Source organism: Saccopteryx leptura, chromosome 5, assembly GCF_036850995.1.
Source record: "Saccopteryx leptura isolate mSacLep1 chromosome 5, mSacLep1_pri_phased_curated, whole genome shotgun sequence".
Taxonomy (NCBI): domain Eukaryota; kingdom Metazoa; phylum Chordata; class Mammalia; order Chiroptera; family Emballonuridae; genus Saccopteryx; species Saccopteryx leptura.
This window is the reverse complement of record NC_089507.1, coordinates 178,942,059-178,967,722: the sequence shown is the minus strand read 5'-3', so window position 1 is coordinate 178,967,722 and position 25,664 is coordinate 178,942,059. Positions and strand designations below refer to the sequence as shown.

Genomic DNA, 25,664 nt, shown 5'->3' with positions numbered 1-25,664 from the left:
CATACAAACAAGACATGAAAGATAATAAAATGAATAACGCATGAACCCACCACTCTGATAAATATAAATATATTTAATATCCTCAGTACCTATGGGTTCTGCCTGAGGGTTCTGCACTGATCTTGCCCCCTCTTTCTCTGCCAGAAGTAACCTAAATTCTGCACTAATAATTTCCTTGATAGTTTTACCACATATGCATGTATTTTTAACCAATACAATTCTGGTTTTGAAATATATATTATCATAAAACGCATATTCTGTATGTGACATATATGAGTTATCTATAAATAACTTCATAACACACACACACACGAAGACTTAGGAGGGTAGGGTGAAGATTTTACCAAAGACACTAGCATTAAAAACGAACATTGCTCCCCAGTGTGGTTGTTCTGCACTCCACTTTCCAGGCCCCCTTTCCTGAGGGACATGAAAGTTCGTGTGCTGGTTGCACAAAACAACAGAGGACCTGCCTAGGGGGCCGTTGGGGCCCCCATCCTGGGTGTTAAATGCATCTACAGATCTTACTTAGGTATGAATGACTGGTTTTAGGCAAAAAATCTCTTCCCTCTTCTATCTAGTGACAATCTCCACAGTTGCCACTTATTATTTTTTTTCCGAAGTGAGAAGCAGGGGTAGGGGGGTGGCAGACAGACAGACTCCCATATGTACCCGACCTGGATCAACCTAGCATGCTCACTAGGGGGTGATACTCTGCCCATCTGGGCCGTTGCTCCGTTGCAACCGAAGCCATTCTAGCGCCTGAGACAGGCCATGGAGCCATCCTCGGTGCCTGGGCCAGCTTTGCTCCCATGGAGCCTTGACTGCAGGAGGGGAAGAGAGAGATAGAGAGGAAGGAGAGTGGGAAGGGTGGAGAAGCAGATGGGCACTTCATCTATGTGCCCTAGCCAGGAATCAAACCCAGAACTTCCACATGGTGGGCCGACACTCTATCACTGAGCCAACCAGCCAGGGTCACAGTTCCCACTTTTTAAAGTCAGTATTTTATTCATACTTAAAACTGTAGAGCTTCCTGGTTGCAACAGAGCAGTGCCCCAGATGGGCAGAGCATCACCCCCTGGTGGGCGTGCCAGGTGGATCCCGGTCGGGTGCATGAGGGAGTCTGTCTGACTGCCTCCCCGTTTCCAACTTCAGAAAAATACAAAAAAACAAACAAACTGCAGAGCTTTAATAAAGTTTAGTTTTTTCTTTTTTCTTTTCCCCATACATTAATAACTCAGTTATGATAATAATTATTTAAGCTCGTGAATTTGGCCCCGCTGGTTTTTGGTGTTGGAGGGTCCTCACTGCCAGTCTTGCATATGGACCATGGATGTCACACCAGTTGCCTTTCCCCAAGGCCTTCCCCTGAGCAGGAGAAGATGTTGACTCTTCCCTGCCCTTTTGTGCGTGCATCTTTTCGTTCTGCTTTCTGCCAGTATAGTTTTCCCCTGTGCATTGATTCTCCCTTCCTTCTTAGTCATCTAGTCTGTCTTCAAAGGTGTTTCCCCAACATTCTCCCTTCCCCAGCCCCACCTGCCTCATTGGCCATGTTTCCAGGTTGGCTGAGCCAGGGAAGTGCCATGTGCCGTCCATGCCCCTTAACGCAGCAGTGACTTCCGGGCAGAAATGACAAACCTTGTGCTCAAAGACAGCCTGCTGAGGACAGAGCTTCCGAGCATCCTGGCTCTGGCCTCTCCAGGCCCGGGTGGGGGGTGCTCAGGGTGGCCCGCCCATCAGCTTCCGGTCACCCTCTCAATTCATGTTTCCACACCTCTGCCCCCCTCTGCTTCCACTGCCCAAGAGGATGGGCTCTCAGAAGTGGTCTTAAGGATTGGTGTCCTTAGAAGGGGGTGGAGCGGGGGGAGGAAAGGAGGAATCAAAGTGGGGTGTGACATTTCCTGATCCCACAGGTGGCTCTCAAGTTTAAATTATGGCCCCTAGACATCCCAACCCCAGGGAAGGGCTCTGCCTCCATCAGGAACCGGTTATGGGGCCCCAGGCAGGGGAGGGGTGATGTTTATATTACAGCTGGACTCTTCTTCAGGTGCATAGAGCTGTCCAGGTTCTGGCTGTGGGAAACTGGGTCCCAGTGGAGGGGTGCACATGGAAACAAGAGGGCTGGGCAGGTCCCCACTGTTGTCCACTGTGCACCAGATCTTCAAGTATCAGCTAAGCAGGTATATGACTTGGAGAGTATTTCAAATTGAGCCCTTTGACCTTGAAGTAGTCATAGTTGTTCTTCCTACCCTCTGGCCAGATGCTTGCTTTCTGGTAATCGGGGCAACATTGTAGTTAAAAGTTTGGGCTCTGGAATCTAAGAAATCTGGGTGTTAGATCTGACTCTGCTATGTAGGAGCCGTGTGGCTGTGGGCAAGTTATTTGCCTTTCTGAGTTCAGTCTCTGCATCTGTACAATCGCACCCATTCCATTCATCTGGTGAGGGTACACGTGGCCTGGCATCGGGGTCCAGCCCATGACACCCAATGAATGCATGGGGGAATCTTATGGTTTTGAAACAGAGGCATCTAAGAGGTTAATACTAGCTAAGACCCTACGCACTGTGGCCTTCAGACCCTTTAATCTTGAGGCCGAGGTGCCCTCCTTCAGTTGCCTGCGTCCCATGGTTACATGTTTGCCTGGACAATTATTTCCTTCATGCTTTTCCTAGATTCACTTTCAAATATGTATTTATTTTCAAAGTAATTTTATATATCTTTCCTAAATAATCATAGTGACATTTTTATAGTAGCATGAAAATAAGCATCATATAACCATTAACTTTTCTTACAAGTTTGTTCTCATGTGCACCAGCTCATCTCACACTCCCCCAACAGCAACCCTGGAGCTTGGGAGCATTTAAGAGTAAGGCATTCCAAACATGATTGATGCATTTAGCTTCATTCAAATTTAAAACTTTTGTTTATCAAAAAACAAGATACATACTGGGAACATATTCCGAAGCCTATAACCAGGACAGAACTGATATCTAAAAAATATAAAGACTTCCTACAAATCATTAAGAATAAGACAAATAACCAATTTAAAAATAGGTGTTTCAGAGAAAAGAAAACCCAACTTGTGGATTAACTTTGGGAAATAGTCTCCCTCTCATTAATAATCAGAAAAGTGAACTCAGTTACCATTTGGCATTATAACTAGTTTGGCAAAAATTTAAGTCTGTTATCACCAAGTTGCATGTTCGCACGTGGGTCAATGTGAACTCGTATACTGCTGGTGGGATTGTAAATTAGTATAACACAATCACTTGGAACACTGTTGGAAATGATCTTGTGAACTTGAACATGTACAGCCTATTGATTGCACTGTTCCCCTGGAGGAACTTGAGGACGTTGGCACCAGGATGTGTGCATCTGTTTAGGGATGCTCATAGCAATATTGGGGGATTTGTTGTTTTGTGTTTGTTTTTTTTAAAGAGTATGACATTTCTGATCTTTCCAATATTATCTTATATTTTTGATTGCCAAAGTCTGACTCTGGCCATAGAATTATTTTTGGACCCTGAAGTTGCTGGTGGGGCTGGTAGGTAGCTCCTATAGAATTAAACGGTTGGTTCTGAGCTCTTTGCCATGAGGACAGGAACCAGCATCAGCTGACCAGGTGACCCCAAACGGGAAAGGTTACAGGTATGAGCCATTTCTCTGACGGCCATCTCAATGGCTTTCATTCCTGTCCCCTAGAGCAGATCAGAGGGCCAGTTGTCATCCCCTGTCACAGCTCTGCCATCTCAGTTGGAAGGACCTGAAAAAATAGAACGCAGCTTACAGTGTATAGTTTGAAGAGGGACATGATGTGGTGATGTATTAAAAAAAGAGAGAGGAAGATAAGCAAACAAAGTTAACATTGGTTACTTACAGATGACTGCAGCATCTGGTGCAGAATAGCTCCTCCAAAATTTTTATTGAGTGACTAAACCAAGTCCCAAAACCATGCTATGCAATAGTCATGCATTTACTCCTTCAACTGGCATTTACTGACCGTTCTCTGCACTCTTTGAACCAGGACGAAGATAGAAGAGTGGAATGTGAGGGGGTGGGTGCAAGGGTAGGGAAGAGGAAGATTGTCTTAGATGGGCTTATGAGTCTGAGATAGGGATCCTGTGCAGGAGACACACCTGTCATGTCGGCTGCCTACTCAGGCACTGCCCCTGAAAGAATGGTTCAGCCCTCCCCATCCTGGAACACTGACACTCTAGGGGGCAGTGGTAGTCAACCTGGTCCCTACCGCCCACTAGTGGGCGTTCCAGCGTTCATGGTGGGCGGTAGCGGAGCAACCAAAGTATAAATAAAAAGATAGATTTAACTATAGTAAGTTGTTTTATAAAGATTTATTCTGTCAAACTTAGCGAAAATCCGACATAAAGTATCTGGTAAGTAATTATTTTTATATTCTTTAACTTGCTGTAACTCTGCTTTATAAATTTTATAAAGTAAAGTTACTTCCCTACTTTATAAATCACCATTACTGTGAAACTGGTGGGCGGTTAGAAAATTTTACTACTAACAGAGATACAAAAGTGGGCGGTAGGTATAAAAAGGTTGACTACCCCTGCGCTAGGGGCTCGCTGTAGGAACCACTGTGCTGCTCGTTCAGGGTCCGCAGAAGAGACCTGGCCTGTGGGGGACGCTCCTGTGGGTGTGCGTGCTGTGCACTGTATCTCTTGGCTGCGGCTCCCTTGGCCTGGCTTGCCGCATTCCAGGTTAAAATAGCTCCCTCTTTTTCCGGACGGGACTGAGCAGCTTCCCGGGCTTGAGGTGGAGACCTGCGTGGAGGGAGACAGGGCTGGTGCTTGCTGACCTCCCTTTGGATGAGCATCAGTCTGCACCTTTTAGCCTTGACCACCAGACCGTCAGTGACAAGTGGAGACGCCACCGATGGAATCTGAATGTTCAGACCCGGGGTTCCCCCGCGGCAGTGCCTCCCAGCCACATCAGCCATGTGTGTGGAACATTTGTTACACACATTAACCCTTGCCATGAAGGAGCATGGTCGCTCCCTCCAGGCATCATGTTGCGAGCCCTTCCGTGGAACAGCGCGCCTGCAGAACCAGGCTCTGTCTACAAGGGGTTCAGAATCAGCAGGGAAAGCTTTGTGAACTTGAATCTTTGGGACGTCTGAACACAGTTGCCTGGTTTCATCCAAACTCGTTACCTTACCAGTATCTGGGAAATAAATTTCCTATTAAAATGTAAAATCTTCCCAGAATCCCTCTTCAAACTTCAAAAGGGGATTTGGAAGAAGGAAATCCTATCCAGTTTTAACTATTTCACGGATGTTTGGTTGAGTGGCGAGGAAACTAGCTCTTGGTGCCAAGTGGGAATCTGGCTCCGTGCCGTCAGTTTCTAGGGCACAGAGCCTGGACAGCAGCTTCTCTTGGGCCCAGGGCTTAGCTTGGAACAGAAAGAGCTAGAAGCACTGGTCCAGCTCTGGGTTGCAGTGACTTCAGAGGAATTAAAAGCAGCAAAGCTTGCTCTGGTCATCCCTGAGTGACAGGGACTAGCGTTTCCCAGCCAGCATGCTATTTACGTTTCAGTGAGATGCCCCATGTCATTGGAGATTGGAGAGCCAAGGCCGACCCAGTGGGTTCGCTAGGGGTTGGGCCCCCCAGACAGAAAGGCTGCACCAGTGTCTTATTGTTAAAGAGTCCTCAGAAGGGGAGTGAGAGCGGCAACATCAGGCAGGAGGAGCAGTCGGCAAAGATGTGTTCTCAGCTGCAGGCTGACCTCAGCCTGATCTCACAGGGCCCACAGACAGTGAATGGCACCATGAAGTTGTTCTCCCTGAACCGGGGCCTAACGGCCCAGCGCTGTTGGAGTGAAGACAGTCTTCCAGGCATTCGGGGTGAGACAGTGCACATCGGCTGAGGGCCGTTCTCAGGCAAGCGCAGGCTGAGCCATGAGCAGAGAGCATTCACGGCATTGGGTGGTGGCTACACCAGCCCGGTGGAGGGGACCTGAGTTGGCACCAACCTCATCCATGACTGGGGTACAGTCACCCTGCTGTCCTCTCGACTTCACTGGGTGTGATAAAACTACAAGTTCATGTCACCTTGAAGAGGAAGCCTATTCATCTGTCTGTGAGAGGTTTGCTTTGCTTTCCAAGCTGTTACACCTTAGCAGGTTTTAGGCATGTTTAAGAGAGGGCTGGGAGGGGTGGGTGCGTAAGCTAGTGTAGCTGGTCAGCTACCGTCACCCTCCCCTGTGTGCGGCATCGCCAGCCACGGACGTGGCCGCTCAACTATTCAGCCAGGCTTGTTACAAATGAGGGCATAGAAAGAGCTGACTTCAGTCATTTTAGGGCGATGTCATTTCCTCCAGGAGAGGCGAGGCTGTCCAAACTGCGTGTGGTGCACACGGCCTGCACGGCAGGTGTTTTCCAGACTTGACTCCCTCGTATGCGCCTAGTCTTGCCCCTGGCCGTTGCCGGCGCTTCTTGCCTTTTCTCAAGCACTTGTCTTTCTGTTATTTGGAAATGATCACCCAAAATTACCTCCGTGTCCTCACTCAAACCCTAGTTGCCATTTTCTTTCACATGGTAAGATGCTGATACCCAGCTTCTCCACACTCCCCAGATATGAGGCTGGGCCTTTTGTTGTCACCCAAGTCTGTTCCTGTTCCAACAAACCAAGACATAACCACAGATTCTATTCTGTGTCGCTATTTGGACCTGAGCTTCCCAGTAAAAACAAGATTTTTGAAATGACGTGACAGGAGAACATAGCAATGTCTGAGGAGTTCAGGACCAGTGAATACACTGCGAGGGACGCTCCCCCTTCGCCTCTCAATCCAGGCAAGTCAGCTGTGCCCCTGGGACACCCCGGGCTCCATCAGCTGGCACCGGGAATGGAAACTCTAGCCACAGGCAGTTGTTCTGTGGCTTCTCCACCCCCTGCTTCACCCCCATTCGCTCCCCTGCTCGCTGACAGCGTCTCAGAGCAAGCCCAATCTCGCCTCATTCCGCCCTAAACACCAGCCAGCCCATCGACATGCAGCAAGAGCCCATAGGCACGCCGGAGTCTCAGTACAAGAAGTGCTTGCCCACGCACAGACAGACCCCTGAGGAACTGATGGGTTGCTGAGTGATGTGTGTGGCTCACTTGGGACACTGTCAGCTGAAGGGAAAGTGCAGAATGCCATGTGCATACCCACGGGTGTGGGGAACAAGCTGCTGCCCACCGCCACCCTCCAGCCTGCACCCGTGTGGTCTGGATCCCGATCTCTGCGGTGATGTAGGGCAGGATTCCTTTGGGATGATCAGGGAATATTTGTGAAAGAAGCAGTGTTTGTGTGGTTCCCTGGTTAGCCTGGGTTCCCAGAAGCTGAGCCTGGCATGAGCGTTGATGTGAAAGTGATTTTGAAAGTACTCCCTGGAAAGCCTGAGAGGAGAGCCTGGGACCAGAATGGAGGTGGAGGCAGAGGTGGGAGGGGCAGGGCACGGGACCCGCAGAGGCTCGGCCTGCCGCCCCTGGCACTTCCGCTCCCGGGAGCCCTGGGTGCTGGCATGAGGAACGTGGTGAAGGGCTCCCCGGGCAGCCCAGGTGGGGGGACGGAGGGTGTAGGGAGAGAGGACAGCACTGCTTCTGTTCCCCTCCAGCAATAGCTGCACCAGGCCACTGCTTCCATAGCGTCTAACCTCGCTCTGTTGTAAGTTGGGATCTTTCAGGAGCTCTGATGCCGACTCTTTCCGCCTTACCCTGTGGGTCCCCACATACCAAGCGCACGTGGGATACATCCCACGGCCATAAAATGTGTAAATGACAAAATGGGGTCCGGCACACGGGCAGGGTTCCTGCAAAGGTGTCAACATGCTTTGCATCAGGTGTATCTCAGGAGACAGGAGAAGCTGAGTCGACTGCCAGCTCACTGTTAGTCTGTGACAGATGTCAAGATGCAAGGAGATATGCCCAGCACTAAGGCAGGGCTCCTTTTTTGGGTAGAAGGGGCCTGGGAACTGTTCCTTCAGAGGAGCAGAATCCCAGCCTGCGTGAGCTCCTGGGTGCCGTTACTCTTGCCAGAGGCTTAGTAACAGCTAATCAGGAACATTGGCTGATTTTAGCCTTGGGTCCCCTGCTGGGTTCTAATGTGCCATGAAGTTCCATGCAGTTCCACGCGTTCTTTAAAATTTGGGGTGAAATATTTTCTTTTGGAAAGAAACCAAGCTAATGTTTGCATAGTAAGTACTTAATATCTCTGAACCTAGGGGGGGAATGTGAACTAAACCCTTACTAATGTTGATTCCCAAGAGGCTACTGTGGCTTAGAAGAAAGGACACTTGACTTAGAACACCTGGCCTCAAATCCTGCTTGCTTTATGAACGGGGCCTCAGGTTTCCCCTGTAAAGCACAGAGCTGCCGTGAGGATCAGAAAGATCACATAAGGGAAACGCATTTAGCTATGACTGTTTCCGCTGGTGAGCTGGGCTGTTTGTTGAAGGAGAAGCACATAAAAGAGCACTCGCCTCATTAGAACTCAGAACCCTCCACTCCCTTCCACCTGCACACCTGTCTCTGCTTCCACCCCACCAGGAGGCTACATAAGTCCTGCTTCCAGACTCCTCTCAGGCCAGACTCCCCCTATGCTATCTTTATTCACAGCTTTGGCTCAGGCTAATACTTTTCTCCCTGACTCTAAATACCACTCCCGCCCTGGCCGGTTGGCTCAGTGGTAGAGCATCGGCCTGGCGTGTGGAAGTCCCGGGTTCGATTCCCGGCCAGGACACACAGGAGAGGCACCCATCTGCTTCTCCACCCTTCCCCCTCTCCTTCCTCTCTGTCTCTCTCTTCCCCTCCCGCAGCCGAGGCTCCATTGGAGCAAAAGATTGCCCAGGCACTGGGGATGGCTCCTTGGCCTCTTCCCCAGGCGCTAGAGTGGCTCTGGTCACGACAGAGTGACGCCCCCTAGTGGGCGTGCCGGGTGGATCCCGGTCGGGCGCATGCGGGAGTCTGTCTGACTGCCTCCCCGTTTCCAGCTTCAGAAAAATACAAATAAATAAATAAATAAATAAATAAATAAATAAATAAATAAATACCACTCCCTGTCTGGTCCATTAGTTATGAATGTAGTTCCAAGTATAGTTATCATTTCAGGTAGAGGTAAACAGTGGCAGATTGCATCTTCCAAAATGGCCACAGCAGTAACTCCAGGACTGTGTGCTCTTCCAGAATCCTGTCCTTTCCCCACCAAAAATCAAGAGGTAGAGTCCATTTCCCCTTTCACTTGGGGCTGGCCAGACTTTTGGCACTACCTGAAGGAACAGAAGGTGATAGAAATTATGTGACTTCCAGGCTAGGTCATAAAAGGCCATATAACTTCTCCCTGGCTCTCTGTCTTGAAAAATGTGCCTTGTATGTCTGGGCCACTGTGTGAGAAGTCCTCATGCAGGAGACCCCAGGGAAAGACCACATGGAGACAGAGAGGAGCACCAGGAGCCCAAGCAGTCCCAGCACAGGTGCTGGAAAGGCATGGAGTAGCCAGCCTTCGTATTTTCGTTCTAACCATTGTGTCATTGCAATTGCCCAGTCAGTCCCCAGCATCATAAAACACCATTATGGCTGTCTTAAGCCACTATGTTTTGGGATAGTTATTAGCAGGGATTAATACATATAATGTGAGTATACATATACACACATACACATACACACATGTGTGTGCATATCTGGGGAAATAGCCTGCCTCCCAACATCCGGTGCTCTGTGTTGCTTGGCCACTCAAACACGGCTTCCCCAGCTGGGCTGTGAACTTCAAGAGGCAAGATTGTGTTGTGTATTTTCTAGTTATCTCTGCCAGAGTTAGAGCAACAGGACACATGCAGTAACTAGGCCGTTCATCTTTGAGTTAAGTTAATGGGGAGGCATCTGTGTGCGCGTCTGGGTCCCCAGAAAGCTTGCTTTCATGACAGGATGCAGCTGTAATCATAACGAGATCAGAGTCACTTCAGTCCTTGAATCTTTCTCAGAGGAATCCTGTATCCTTGGACAGAACTGTTTGTCTGAATCGCTGAGAATAAACCACCGGATTTGCTTCCATGTCTTAGATTCAGGGAGCGGTCGTGCTGCTCTCGCCAGCCCTCCCACCTGTGGGCACTTGACAACCTGCCTCTCAGGAGCGATTTGGCTGGACCTTGTTGTCCAGGCCCAGGGCCCCCACAGGGATTGCTGCTTTCATCTTGAGGTTTAAAAACAGCCCCTTTGCCTATCACCCCACCTAGTGTTTGTTGCCTAGGAGATTGGAGATTTTTATGCCCATAAGTTGAACAGTCCGATCCTACTTTTTTGAGCTATACATAAAAACTCAAAATATTTTAGAATCTCAAAGAACAATAGTTATTTGTATCCCTACCCCCCAAAATACCACATATCTCAAGCATTGAGAGGGTCAAAGAATTATTTTAATAGATTTTCTTCATAGACCTATTGAAGTGCCCTGAAATCTGATGTTTATTTGAGAAAGTATCAAGGGAAGTAACGCTCTGAGCTTCTCTTCCACTCTTTGAAGGTCTGAGTCATTCCACCTCACGCACTATAGAAGCTCGCTGGTCAGCATGCTGGGTGAGCTGCATGCCAGCGTCCTCAGGGCATGTTAAACCTGTCCCTGGATGGTGGGGGTGACACGGGGGTCTTTATTTCATTTGACCAGCCTTTTACTCCTGTGGGCACAAAATCTGCCCTAGTTTATAACGATGAATATGTACATTTTCATCTGGTCACTGTGACAAGATGACCTAAGTGACTGCATCACAAAGTTTATGTTACTACCATTGCCTCTGCATTTGGGGGGGGGGGGGGTTGTCTCAAAATAGTTATGTTGATTTCTTTAAGGATTTCTTTGAATATGTTTTTAACTCAAGAACCAACCATGCAATGAAATATAAGTGCAAAGGGCCCTGGCCGGTTGGCCCAGTGGTAGAGCATCAGCCTGGTGTGTGGAAGTCCTGGATTCTATTCCCAGTCAGAGCACACAGGAGAAGCATCTGTCTTCTTTTCCACCCTCCCTCCTCTCCCTTCTCTCTCTCTCTCTTTCTCTCTTCTTCTTCCTCTCCTGCAGCCATGGCTCGATTGGTTCAAGCGCATTGGCCCCGGGCACTGAGGATGGCTCCATGGAGCCTCCACCTCAGGTGCTAATAATATCTTGGTTGTGAGCATGGCCCCAGACGAGTGTTGCCAGGTGGATCCCAGTCAGAGCACATGTGGGAGTCTGTCTCTATCTCCCTTCCTCTCACTTGAAAAAGAAGCAAAAAAAAAAAAAAAAAAAGAGAGAGAGAGAGAGAGAGAAGGAAGGAAGGAAGGGAAGAAGTGAGGAAGGAGATGGAGGGAAGGAGGGAGAGAGAGAGAGAAAGAAAGAAATGTAAGTGCAGAGAAAGACACAAGCTCTCTAGCAATGACATGAAACCCTAGGTTCTGAGGTGGGCCAGAGTCAGTACCTTGTGAAGGGGTCTGTGATGGAGGTCTGCCCTGGAACAGTGCAGCCTCCCCTCCTTCTCCCTGTCGGCTCTCCTCTTCACTCGGAACACAAACTGTCATGGTTTTTGTTTTGACCTCAGCTAATTCAGGAGCTAAGCAGAATTTTACTTCATTTTCTTTTTTTTAAAAAAAAAATTAAAACATTAATACTTTCATGTGCTTGAGGTAAGGGCCAGATTTAGTCAGAAACTTTGTTTGCTGCCTACCTTTTTTTCCTGTTTCTAAAGCTTCACAAATTTGTCTGGACTTGAAAAGCATTTATTAAACACCTACCTTTATTGCTGTGAATTTCAATTTGCCTACTTCATGTGGAACGTCAAAAATCTGGCGCTTATGGGAACGTGTAAGAGAATTTCCAGATTCCAAAAGAAAGCAGAACACAATTTCCCTCTTCAGCTGTAACTGGTTTCCAATATCATCTTGCCTCCTAACGCATCTTCTTGCCTCTAAACCGGTGGGCATCACCTGTCGGACACATCAGAGCTGCCACAGATGCTTCTTTGGATTGTCTTGACCTTGAAATAGATATAGTTGCGGGCTGTGGAATACTGCAGCATCTCTTCTTGTAATCACCTGCCTTGAGTGCTCTCTCTAGCCAATCCATATAAGTCAGTATGAAATTAGATTACCTCCCAGCCCTTCCATCACATCTTGCCAGCCCATCCCAGTCCCCTTAGCTTTCCCCAGCTTATTATTTCCCATTTGGCCGCACAGTTATTTCAGGCTGCCTTAGTTTCATGGAGGATTTAGTGTGGCTAACAGAAAGCTTTGGAAACATTTAGTGTTAATTTAGTTTACTGCAAATTTCTGCAGCATGGGAGGATCTAAATATATTCTGGACTTTGACTTTCAGTCATGGTAGAGTAGCCTATATTGGATTAAGGTAGGAACCATTATGGACTGGTCAAACCAGAGGAAAACAATTATTTAAAATCTCTGGAAAGTGAATGCAGTAAGCAAAGTCAGCAAAGACTGTAGGGTCAATGAGTCTTGAAAGAAGGAAACCACACTGTGGGAAAGCCGTTATCAGTCAGCCTTTTTCCCCCATGAAACTCCCCTGTGTGTGTAGTGCCTGAGGGATAGAGCTCAGCCAGAAAGCAGAGGCACCAGAGATTAGAGTTTGGAGCTCCCAAAGCAGGTGGAAATTGGGGGACATCGCAGAAAGGAAGAGAATCTTAAATCCCTGACTGACACCTAAGCCATCCATGCTTCAGGGGCAACTCCAAGCACCACAAGGGAAACAACAGTCAAGAGGCTAAAATTGCTGAGTAGTGATTTTAGTAGCTACCAGCCCTGGGGAGACACAGTTTGGAGTTCAAGTCCCCCAAGTTAAAGGGGCTTGATAAACAGCTAAATCTTTCCATTGAAATCCTACAAGAATCTCAAGACCTAAGCATCATCAAAACAGACTTAGTTAGAAAAAGCCTGAAACCACCACTAGAGATGACCCTCTAGTAATTTAGCTTTCTGCCCAAACAAAAACTCAACACTCTTCAAAGGAAGACAGCAGAATCCAGAGTCTCTTCAGGGCATCATTCATAACAGCAAATATACCATCAAAAATTAGTGGTACACATCAAGTAGATTCTAAATCCCCGTTCTTTGATCTAGCCTGCTCCAAACTAGGGCGAGTCTTGCTTTGCTAATTATAAGAGTGCACAATGGCTTTCTTAGGATATCTTCCTCATCATCAGTTCCTGATCTTGGTCTATCATCTAATTGGAGACCAAAGCATGTTGTAGAAGCAAAGTGTGTTTAGTCTGTCTCACTCAAAGCTATGATGTGCGGCCCAAGAAAATGGAGAAAAATAGATATAAGAATTATTTTTTTATTTTAGATTAATTATACTCTTCTTTTAAATTTGGTTCATATTCAGTAATAGATGTTTTCCAAGAGATGTATCCATGATATTTGGAATCTAAACTTTTGATGCACTAACTTAGAGATTCAACCAAAAATCCTTGAGCTGGAAGTTACTCTAAGAGTTGTAAATGTAATTGGAAGAGTTTTTGAATGCTTTGACCTAAAACCATAGGTGGATGGTAAAAGGGGAAAATGACTTATTACAGGTAACATTTTCATTTTATCCTAAGACAACGCGAGAGGTTGCCAAGTACTAAATTGAGAAGTGAAAACAGCTTGAGTTTTGTAAACTGAATTATCTAATAATTTTTCTATTTATTTATAGCTCTTCCTACAACTAACTGTGAGCTTTCTTAGATATTTAATTATTATAGACCAAATTGCAAGCTAATGTTTTATAAATGGGTAACCACCTAGTACATCTGCTGGAATATATCTGGTATCTTTAGGGAATCGTATAGAAATACTTTTAATCTCCCCCCTCCTTTTTTTAAATGAACTATACTCTAAAAGAGTTACAGATCAAAGATGATGGCGGGAATTACTATTTCCAGGCACAAGGAATGCCAGCTATTCTTTTATTTTAGGACTTTGTCAGGAAGACTTTAGTGTAAGAAATAAACCCCCATTCCGAATTTCCATGACTATGACAGACATTGCTAATGGCTCATGGTGCTCACCCACCCACACTGAGCCCCGTCCCAGACCAGCCCACCAGTCTGCATTACTAGTCAACTGATGAACATGAGATAAAATTTGTCTTCTATCCCTGAAATTGATAACCATGCAGTAACATTACGGAGAAAGAAAAAGAACAGATTTTCAAAGAGGAAGCAGAAGGAAAACTTTAACAGTGCTTCTCACCAAAAGGTACCTTTCCACTTGTAGACCAATACTGGGGGTTACTTCCAACTCTGAAATTTGATGAATTGACATTTTTTGTTTTTTAAATCACTGATTTTGAAACCTCTAGTTTTTCATCATACACACTTCATCTTCTATAAAATAAATGCACAAAGAGGAAGCATTTTCAATATAGATTCCTGTAGGGAATAACTACTTTCAAAATGAACTATTTTAATTACATTTTTTCTAAGGACATTTTTCATGCAGCCTTGTCCTCTCCAAGGGTGCTGAGGCAGTATGGGAATTCTGTCTTACACTGAGTACCCTCTTAAGAAGCTATTTACTGCGTTTCTGCATAGGTCAGCTTGTTGGTTTGAATTTCTTGGGATCAATGAGCAGACTAGAGACCATAAGAGATGTAGCCCCTGAGTCGGACCCCAGTTCACCCATCTAAACATTCTCTTTGACATTGGCACCAAGGGACACTTTGAGGACCAGAGCAGTCCAAGAATGGCATCAATTTCTGAACACCACAGGGCTATTTACCATAAATATTTTATTTCCTTTAATGAATATTTATTATGGACACAGCCATGGTATTCCCACATGAGCAACAACAAATGCAAGCTGTAGGCCCTTGCCCCTGCAAACAGGCCTCCTTCTATCTATTGCCATGTTTGTGGCCTGAGACCACTACATTATTCACTGTATTTGCTACAGTAGCTCCTGGCTCAGAACCATGAACAGCATTGATGCCATGGCTTTTCATTATTGATAAAGAAATATGTTTCTGGTTCATCAAATTACATTTCAGTGCCCTGCCAGGCCAAAAGTCTACGTAACTAATGATTAGGGTTCTTTAGTTGCAAAGAATGTCTGTTTCTTCCAGGAGAAAAGCTTGTGGGATGGTTGTTTAAAGTCTTCTGCCAATATGGAAATGAGAAAAAGAGCTCTGAAGTGAAAATCAAGGAACTTCTCTTGGGTGTTGGATCAAGTTCAGCACCATGGAAAAGGGGCACATACCGTCTCCCAGCTTGCACTCAGGAGGGAGGTGGTTCTGAGTTCTCTTGACAATGTAGTTTTACATCATTTCACTATGAATGAGCCACTGAGGACTGTTGCTATTATTGGGGGGAAATTTTACTTGCAAATAAATGAGTCCTTTGCTAGAAAATTTAACCTTTGTTGACATGGATGGATGCAGAAGTGCGAAATTCCTAGCTCGCTTCGTCTAAATATGGGTTTGCCAGAAGTAGAGTCTGAGGCAGACTCAAGTAGAGGTTTATCTGGGAGATGGTCCAGATAGGAGAGCCCAGAACTGAGACAAGGAAGGGAAGGCAGACAGTCAAAGGAGTGTTATAAAGCCAATTGTTACTGTGGACTAGTTGGCCCCAGTGCTTAATTCTGTTGAGAACTGAAACAGTGTAGAACACACCTCTGAGTTATCTTACTCAAGTGGGGAGGGGGCTGAGGTTGAAGGCTTCCTTAGTCTTTGGATGAGTGCTTCTTCTGAGAGAAAGAGAGCATTAATTCCTCAGCATATCCAGCCCTCGGTATCTGGGGAGAGCACCCTTTCTCGGCTTTGGAGCAAGCCCTCCAGCAACGACATACAAGTTGGCATGAACGTGGTGGGACCCCAGGAATGTGAGTGGAGCATTGATATCGTGGGGAACACCCCTTGTCCATATTTCTCCCTTTCCATTTTTAAATAAAGTAAAATGAGCCAGTATTTGATAACTGGTGACTTCATTCTGGGTACCACGTATTTCACAAGTATTGCAGTTAATCCTCTGTCCACATATACTAGCATTGTTTTCATTCTCCCATTCTGTGCATTAAGACTGAAAGAGGTCAAGGAATTTCCTGAAGGCCACAGAACTCATGATTGGTGAAGAAGGGCATCTAATTTAAGTCTTCAGACTCCTAAAACTCCTTGGCTGCCTGTAGTAAACAAATGCCACCACATAAGTATTTGGCTGAAGCAACCCTTCTCAGCAAATTTGATTGCTAATATTTTTTCGATAGTTTGATGAGCCCTGCCTTGAGGCTCTTGGTTTTATGACCTATAGTTCCTTTCTGATACAGGAATCAACATGCTAGACCAGTGGTAGGCAAACCGTGGCTCACGAGCCACATGTGGCTCTTTGGCCCCTTGAGTGTGGCTCTTCCACAAAATACCACATGCAGGCGCTACATCGATAAGGAAGGTACCTACCTATATGGTTTAAGTTTAAAAAATTTGGCTCTCAAAAGAAATTTCAATTGTTGTACTGTTGATATTTAGCTCTGTTGACTAATGAGTTTGCCGACCACTGTGCTAGACAGTTAACCCCAGTTATGATCTCAGCTCCCCCACTAACATTTATATGAATTTGGACTGGTTATTTGGCTTCTTTTGGTCTCGATTTACTTATCTGTAAATTGGGGATAATGTTTCTTATCACGTAGAAACAATGAAAAAGAAATAAATATATATTTACAGTACTTGATAAAGATGAATTTTAGCCTTAAATTCAGGATGCTTAAATTATTGGGATGATCTCAAAGAAGGGGGAGGGTTCCCTGCCCCCAGCCGAGCCTTTCACCTGCTCAGCTCGAAACTGCCCCATGATGAGGACTGCGTGGCCTGTCTGCTCCGGAACAAGAGCTTGGTGTGCTGCCCGGCACATGGTAAAGGCTGAGTAAGTGTGTGGTTTTCTTTGTTGTTGTTGTTTTGCACATGAGTGGTTTATTTATTTATTTATTTTTATAATTTTTTTTAATGGGGCGACATCAATAAATCAGGATACATATATTCAAAGATCAACAAGTCCAGGTTATCTTGTCTTTCAATTATGTTGCATACCCATCACCCAAAGTCAGATTGTCCTCTGTCACCTTCTATCTAGTTTTCTTTGTGCCCCTCCCCCTCCCCCTTTCCCTCTCCCTTTCCCCCCTCCCCCCGTAACCACCACACTCTTATCAATGTCTCTTAGTTTCACTTTTATGTCCCACATGAGTGGTTTATTAATAAGTTTTCCAGTGGTAAGACCTGGTCCTTCTGCGAGGCAGCCTCCCAGCAGGCTGCGTTCCTGGGGCATCCCGCATGCCCATTGCTGGGGACTCTCCCTGCTGCATTCCTATGGCTTGCTGAACCTTGCTAAATGTCTCTGAAACTTTTCCAGTGACTAAATATTTAGAAAATTAAATTGTGACTACATCCATTTTCACACAGATTCTTTTGTGGATCGTGTTGTTCAGGGGCCTTCAATTATGACAGATGTGTACATCTGATCAATAAACACTCATGAAGTGACTCTTCCATGCTGGGCACTTTACTAAGCACAGAGGATACAGAGAAGAATAAATTTCCTCCCATCCTAACCTCCGGTCTAGTGAAGGAGGCAGAAGAAATAGAAATTGCTGCAAAGCAAGGTCTCATGTGCAAAATGCTGCTGCAAAGCCAAGAACCATGTTAGTCATTGCATGCCTCAGGGTGGGCTTGATTATGCTGGGTAACAAGCAGCCCTCATCTCAGCGTTAAGAAGAATAAAAATGGCATTTTTACTTATTCTACATGCACAAAATGCATGTACCGAGGGGTGGGATTCTGACATCAGTTCCTCAGGGATCCAGGCTGGTGGAAGATTCATCCCAGCGTATGTTTTCGTGAATGCTTAGATAAGATAAGATGGTGAATCTGGCAGTGGCTGTCAGAGCCTGCCAAGAAACATGACACATGTTGTTTTCCTCACATTCTGTTATTCAAAGCGAGTTGCCTGGCTCGACCTGGTCTTGAAGGGGACCCACAAGCATCCTCCTTCCACGTCTCTGGAACAAGGAGAAAAGGGTACTTGTGAACTGCCTGAATGTCCCCCAAGTTGGAATCCAGATGTTGGGGAGTTTACTGGAGTGTCCCTCCCAATGTCATTTCTCAGCCAATAATTCTGTGTTTATACCGAATCCGTCTCCTGGGTGAAAAGCCCTCTGAGTTCATTCACACTTGTATTGACTTGCTTTCTATCCTTCTCTTTCATGGATCCCAGCCTGGTGGGCACCGACCATGGCAGAGCTTCTGTCCACAGGGAACTTTCAGTGCAGTTGAGTCAGAGGTCCACACAGGCCACAAATGAGCACAGTTCGGTTGGAGTATCATTTGTTGAGTACTCACACAACAGCAGAGGGTCACAAAGGAGTCAGGAAGGTGCTGGCTGACAAAGTCTCCCCACGTTCATGCCGGGGGGAGAAGGAGCAGCAGGTTTGGGCGGTGGGCACTGGGTGAAAGTGTCTAAAGCAGAACTCTCCAGTCAGCCATCACTGCAGGGAGGAGCTGGGCTGTGTCAGGACTCCAGGTTCTTGGGGCAATTCCCAAGAGGCCAGTCAGTCAAGTTCACTCGGCATTTGGGTATGAAATCCCCGGGATGAGACATCAGCACTCTGCCCATCGCCGTGGCTCCGATCCCTTCTGCTCAGACGTGCTGCGGGAGCTGGGCTTGAGGATGTGTTGATCTTCATCTTGGGCTGCTCCACTTGATCAACATGCAGTTAGTGTGTCTAACGATGCCACGATATCCCTGCTGCCATTTCTTTTTTCCAAACAAAGCAGAAAACACTGTTCACCCCCAGCACCTCTTCATTTAGACGCATCAACCTCAGGCCACAGGAAAGCTGCTAGGGGAGAGGAGCAGGGCCGCTGATCGCTGTTGCCTTGGAAAGGGGAATCCACCGAGTTCAGGCTCAGCAGTTTCTATGGGAACAGCTCTGCTTGCCTTTGCTGGCCCCCTGGGGCTGGTGAGATGTACTAAAAGGAAAACTGAGAGGGAGAAAGAGAGAAACAGAAAGAGACTTGGAGGATTTTGAAAGTATTCAGGGAAACCCTCAGCCAGATGTGTAGCTGTTCCCAGCATGCCACATGAACCATCAACAGCCTGATCGCAGGAAGCACTTCCCTAGAGGCACGTGCATTGTGCAGCTTCCTTAGACTAAACACCATCCTGGAGAAACAGATACCTGCAGGGCAGTCAAGAATTGGTGACAGGTGATTTCAACCCCAAGACCAGACAGGAATATGTCTTTGGCCCCAGGCCGGACCAGCATCTCATCGCTGTTATAATATATGATATGTGACCCAGGAAGCTCGGCGGTAGGTGTTTCGCAGACAGTCTGCACTCTCCTGGCTCCTACACACACGCTTGTCCTGCACAGCTGTTCAGAAGCATGATTTCCCAGATGTGTTAGCAGCAGAGTCCAAGCCAGTCATGTGGGGAGCTTGCTTGGCTTTGGGGAAGCCAGTTTAGCTGAGTGACAGCTGGTAGCTCTTTTCCTGACCCATTGGGCCACCTGGGCAAGAGTGGCCTACTCCATCGCTGGCCAGGGTCCAGGGTCCACTCCCTTTAGAATTTTCCATCCTCTTGACACTTAAAAGTGTCTGCTATGTGTACTAACTGTTCTCTGTGTTCCTGGGAGCAGTGAAGAGGAACCTCAGACCATTGTTCAGATGGCCAGTAGGTAAACTGAGGCCCTAAGAGATGAAAATACATACCACCAAGGGCCATATGAAGTGAGTGCTGGCATCTAGCCACATGTTTCCAGATGTTCAATTGAGGAGCCTTCCCATGACCCCGGGTAGACCTCTTCCTTCAGAAAATTAATGCAGTCACATCAAGTGCTAAAGAACATCAGCAAAGCAACACCCCGTGAAATAACAGTGGACGCATTGACAGGCGGTGTCTGTGGTGCAGATGTAGGGCTGATGAGATCAGTAGTAGGCATCAGGGGCCTCCTCCTCATGAAGCTGCTGCCCAGTGGGTCTCCAGCGAGGCTGTCCCTGAATCACATTCTCTGCAGCCAGAAGCATATGGTAATGTCCTTTGCAAACGAGTCACAGAAGCTTCTACCATGGTAAAATTGATGTTTAATATAACAACCTGTGACAATGCAGCTAACCATAGTGTAAATCTTAACATTGGAGTCCTGCCGTGCTAGGTTCAGAATTCAAGCTCCAACAGCAGTCTGTCCGGAACTTTAAGCCTGGGCACCTCACCCCGCGCCCACTGCTGTGGTGCCAGTTAGGCATGAACAAGTTATGGTCTCTCGTTCCCACTCACAGAGACACCCTGCACCTCCTCCCTCCCAGCTCCTAATCAAGGGAGGCTGGAAGATCGCAGGGCTGGGGGACCTGGGCAGCAGCCGACATGGCATCACCAGCCAGACATGCAGGTGGTTTCCTGAGGCACCTCTGGGTCTGCCCAGTTCCCTCTGGCCCCAGGAACTCAGTTGACTTCCTCATTAACATTTTAATCACAAGCGGTAATCTAAAAGCCACCTAATCTTGGAGTGATGCGTGAGTATAGTAGCACGCGTAATGGAGCATGAACTATCCGTTGGGGCCAGAGTCCCAGATGCTCTTACCACCACTACAGTTGGTTGCCTACCTTCTCATCTGAAGGAAACAATCCAGTTGATTTATAAAGATGTAATTTTTTTCTCATCCAAGTTTACAGACCCTATATTAAAAATGAGGACAGGCAACACTGTCCCAAACCCCCAAACACGAATATGCTGTCACCTATAGTGAGCTGGTTTTCTCTCTCTCTGTTCCTTAGCTCTGCACGAGTTCCCCAACGACATCTTCAGCAACGAGGACCGGAGACAGGGGGCAGTGGTGCTCCACGTACTCTGTGTAAGTACCCCTCGCGGCTCTGCTGCAGGGTCGGCAAGGGAGGCCTGGCCTGGCTGGTGGGTGGGCAGTGTGGTGCCACAGAGGCCTCTCCCTTCTTCCTGTTCACACACCTGGTGGGGGTCCCTGGGCCCTGTGGGGTGATCTCTCAATGTACCCTCTTTAAGCAGCCATGGGTTCATAAATTGACAGGTAGCTGTATGTGTTTTTTCTGTGATATCAGTGCCCAAAGTGTGGGCTCCCAGGTCAAACAGACTTGCTCTCCACTATTTAACTTTCCTCTCTGCTTGAATGTCACCCTCTTGGGCTGTGATGGCAAACCTTTTTACAAAAACCACCCACTTTTGCAGTGCTGGTCAACCTGGTCCCTCCTGCCCACTAGTGGGCGTTCCAGCTTTCATGGTGGGCAGTAGCGGAGCAACCAAATGGCACCACGATTGGCCCACCATGAAAGCTGGAACACCCACTAGTGGGCGGGAGGGACCAGGTTGACCAGCACTGCAAAAGTGGGCGGTTTTTATAAAAAGGTTCGCCATCATGGCTCTTGGGGAACCTTTCCTAACCATCCTTTCTAAAGTGCCACTATCCACATATACACTATGGAATACTACTCAGCCATAAGAAATGATGACATCGGATCATTTATAGCAAAATGGTGGGATCTTGACAACATTATACGGAGTGAAATAAGTAAATCAGAAAAAAACAGGAACTGCATTATTCCATACGTAGATGGGACATAAAAGTGAGACCAAGAGACATTGATAAGAGTGTGGTGGTTACGGGGGGAGGGGGGAGAGGGAGAGGGAAGGGGGAGGGGGAGGGGCACAAAGAGAACTAGATAGAGGGTGACAGGACAATCTGACTTTGGGTGATGGGTATGCAACATAATTGAACGACAAGATAACCTGGACATGTTATCCTTGAATATATGTATCTTGATTTACTGATGTCACCCCATTAAAAATAAATAAAATAAAATAAAATAAAAATAAAATAAAGTGCCACTATCTTTCCCTTACCCAATTCATTTTCTCCATGCCACTGATCACTACCCAACAGATTGTTATGTGATTATTTGCTTACTGTCAAGCTCGCTCACCTGTAAGCCTCAGGAGAGCAGGGACTCTGTGTTGTACGTGGCTTAGTTCCCTGACTCGTTCCTGGCATGTGGCAGGGACGGAGTGTTAAGTTAGTGGATCGAGTATACTGGCTAGTGGTATGGAGTCTGGCACATAGTGGATGATCCATAAGACTTGGTTCTGGCTCTGACTCTCCACCACTGTTCTGGAACTGCCTCTGAAAACCCAGGGGAGTGAAGGCCTTTGATTTCCTCCCCCCATGTGGGAGGGTTTGTGTGTGTGGAGATAATCTCTATGGCAGCCACCTCTTCTGGAGTTCTTTCCATTCCTTTCTGCTTATTTATTGCTAGGGGGAAAGTTCTCCAAATTTAGTGACACACCCAATAACTACTTTATGTTGCTTATGGGTTCTGCGGGCTGATCGTTCAGAACGTGCACAGAGGAGATGCTGCACCAGGACCCGGGCCTGAGGGGATTGATTTGGATGGCTGGTGGTGACACAGATGGCTGGGGCTGCAGCCACTGGTGCTGGAGGACCCACTCCAAAAGGGCTCTCCATCCTCATGTCTGGGCAGAGGTAGCCAAAGGACTGGCTAGGCTGGGACTGTTGACCAGAGCACTTCCATGTGGACAGTCCAGCGTGGATCCATGTGGAAGCCCAGGGCTCAGAGAGAAAGGGAGGGTGACAGTGAACAAGGAGGAAGTCCTGCCCTTTAATGTCCAGGCCTCTGAAGTCACAAGCATCTTTTCTACCAGACTCTACTGCAGCCACAAGGCCACTGTGACATAAGAGGAGGGGACAGAGACCTTACTTTTCAATCCACCTGGATAAGTCAGCAGGCACACCCTGGCCTCTGCAGTCTGACCGTCATGGCTTGGAGCCCAGGTCTGCCCTCATTATGTGTGTGGCTTCCAGCAGTATACTTAACCTCTCTGGCCCATGAGTGGCCCTATGCCTGACTCCTCTCACCGTAAAAGCAATCAGCTCTTCAGGTCTTGCCTCATTTCCCCCAGCCTCCCAGAACCACACCGCTAAAAAAACAAAACGCACGAGAAGTCCCTTTTAAGCAAAGACATTCTCTAAAAATACCAGATGATAAAGTAGACTCTGCATCCCTCCCTACCCTGCAGGAGGGCGCTGGCAGAGCAATTAATATGGCTGCCACCTGCGGCACCAACGCGGCTCCCCTGTTGAAAGGCTGAGGAGACCCAGGCACTGAGCTGGGTCCATCCAGAATTCCCTCGTGTCATTGGCACCCTTATGCCCGACATCTGAGAGATGGGGTTCCTCTCCTCGGCACAAACAGTGCGAGCTTCCGTCCTGCTGTGGCGGCCAGAGGGCCCATAGCCCTTCTCCTCTGCCCTGCCCACCTGACGCCAGCGGAGACAGAGCAGTGTCTGCCTTGCTCTTCATGAGTTAGGGACACTTGTAATGCCACTGGTGCCTAGTGCATTCCTACGGAGGCAGGATGGTGGTGTGAACAAAAACAGGTACCCTGAGATTCTTCTCCCCAGTGGGGGCAGAAGCTTGCAGGCTCAGCACTCCGACTTCACTGGTTCTAATACCACTGCCAGCCCTGCACTGCAGAAACCACAGGGCAAGGAGTCCAGGGGCCAAGGTCCACATCCACCCCTTCAAGGCCATGCTGCAGGCACATGGGCTCCAGAACTCTCCACCCACACGGCCTGTGCCTGCTGCCAACACCTGCGTAGGCCTGCTCCCAGATCCACCTCTTACAGGGAAGACAACACGGGGAGCCGCTTGAACTCGCTGCCTGGGGCATCCACGTACATGCATGTGGTACAGGGAGAGTCAGGCTCAGACGGGGATGAGGGTACCTCTTTTATGTGGCAGAGTCACAGGTTAGAGTGGACCTGCTGGTGCCCTTCCAAGGTCAAGGGCCAAATCTCACATTACCCTTTCCACAAGAAAATACATCCCCCCAGTAGGACATGAGACTCACAGCAAAGCCTTTTTGTACAGTGTCTGGTGCATCCAACAAGCAGCACTGCCCAGTTTAGTGCAGGAATGAGTGATTTTTTTTCTCCCTTTCACCTACCATGGTGGCCAGCACAGGTAGCATGCTCAGGAACTGTTAGGTGAACATAACAGAATGTAAGAAGAAATGCTGCTTAGGGCTAACGTGTGGTGTTTTCGTGGCCAGCAGGAAAGAGATGACAGATGACGATCACTTCTCAGTCTCTTGGCCAAGATCAAGTGAAGGGAAGAGATAGATGTGTGAGTCAGAGCTTCCAGGAGCTAAGTACAGATTTGTTGCATTCAGCCCCTGCAACACAGGGGTGCTGGGCTGGACCCTTCCAGAAGCCCGAGATACAGCCGCACCTGCAGGAACCTGTCCCGTGAGGAGGCCCACTTGTGGACAGCACCAGCTCTGTGCACAGTGTGCTGGCTGTCACCTATGCCGTGTGGTGTGGGAGTGCAGAGAATTTACCAACTGGTGTTGGGAGGCACTGTGCATTGGACTTGAAGAGTAGGTAGGCATTTTCCAAAGAAGGGGGAAGAGGGATTCCTAGGCAGAAACAGGAAACCAGTAATGAAAGATCTCAAGACTGAAGAGTCCATGGTGTCTGGAGTGAGCGGAAACTATGGATATTGGGGGTGAAGAGGTTGGGGGAGGGTCGTCCTCACTTGGGAGGCACCACGAGGGGGCTTAGTTGCTGAGTTAGAAGTGGTAGGAAGCAGATTCCAGACCTCACCCCTCCATGCCTATGAAATAGGATCAGCAACCGCCAGAGGAGTCTCAGAGTGGCCAGCCCTCCAGTAAGGTGAGAAAGACCCGGGTAGAGCACAGAAGACTCGGTACCCTGAGGAATGCCCCAGACTTGAGGAGGGACACTGAGAAGTGGGTGTAGGAGACTGAACTTCACTGAGCCATCTCTAGGCCCCTGAAGACCTGTCTGCCTCCCAGTGAAGGGAGGGTCCCAGAGTTACATTCTGTCACCCTAGGCTGCCCCCGAGAGAGGGCCATGGGGCTGTTCTTTCATGGGGTTAACTGGTTGTCATTTCAGATCTCAGCCAGAGGGCCCAGGCCTTTTAGGTCATGCCCACACTCCAGCTTCCCCATTCCACTGGGGCCGTGAGCTTGCTTTCCTGCGAGGCCCCAGGCACTATGGCCTTCAGCCTCAGGTGGCACTGGCATTTGGACACCCCGCCCCCACCCCAGGACACTCTTAGATATCAAAGCCTGCTTCTCTTTTTCTTTCTTTTTGTTCTTTCTTTTTTTTTTTTTCTTCATACATATACTTCCTTTTTGTGTGTGAGTTTTGTGGAAATGAAATAGCCATTTCTGGTTAAACTTGCCAGATACTGTAGATGTAATTTTTCCTTGGATCTTTCTGGTTTTGTCAATTTAAGAAATCCTAAATCCTGGCCTTGCACTAAAAAAATAAAAAGATTTCTAACCCTGCCCTACCATTCTTCATGAATGGGCTCCTGCCTAGTGTGGGAATTTGTCATCTGTGTAACTTTATCAACAATGAATATCCCCAAGAAGACACACTTGTCTTAAGACTTGCTTTATAACAATCTGTTACAACACGGAGACACTAAAAGCCCTGTTTCCTGTCTGTGAGGACATCTGTGCCCGATGAGCTCAGGGAGCCTGCCCTGAATAGAGGAAGCAGCCTGGGAATAATTTTCTAGAACCGTGGCTTGGTTGCAATTTATACGTATCTTGTGTGATTTCACTAATTGTCTCGCATGTTGATAGCTGAC

The 25,664-nt window shown here is 47.6% G+C and overlaps 1 protein-coding gene across 2 annotated transcripts in view; it reads left to right on the top strand.

Annotated features, from left to right (window-relative positions):
• Positions 1 to 25,664, top strand: part of SLC24A3 (solute carrier family 24 member 3) — a 641,322-nt gene that overhangs the window by 406,726 nt on the left and 208,932 nt on the right. For both annotated transcript variants that reach the window (XM_066387038.1, XM_066387037.1), the window contains one exon: positions 20,773 to 20,849. In XM_066387038.1, coding sequence (XP_066243135.1) covers positions 20,773 to 20,849 — 77 coding nt within the window. The remainder of the gene's footprint in view (positions 1 to 20,772; positions 20,850 to 25,664) is intronic.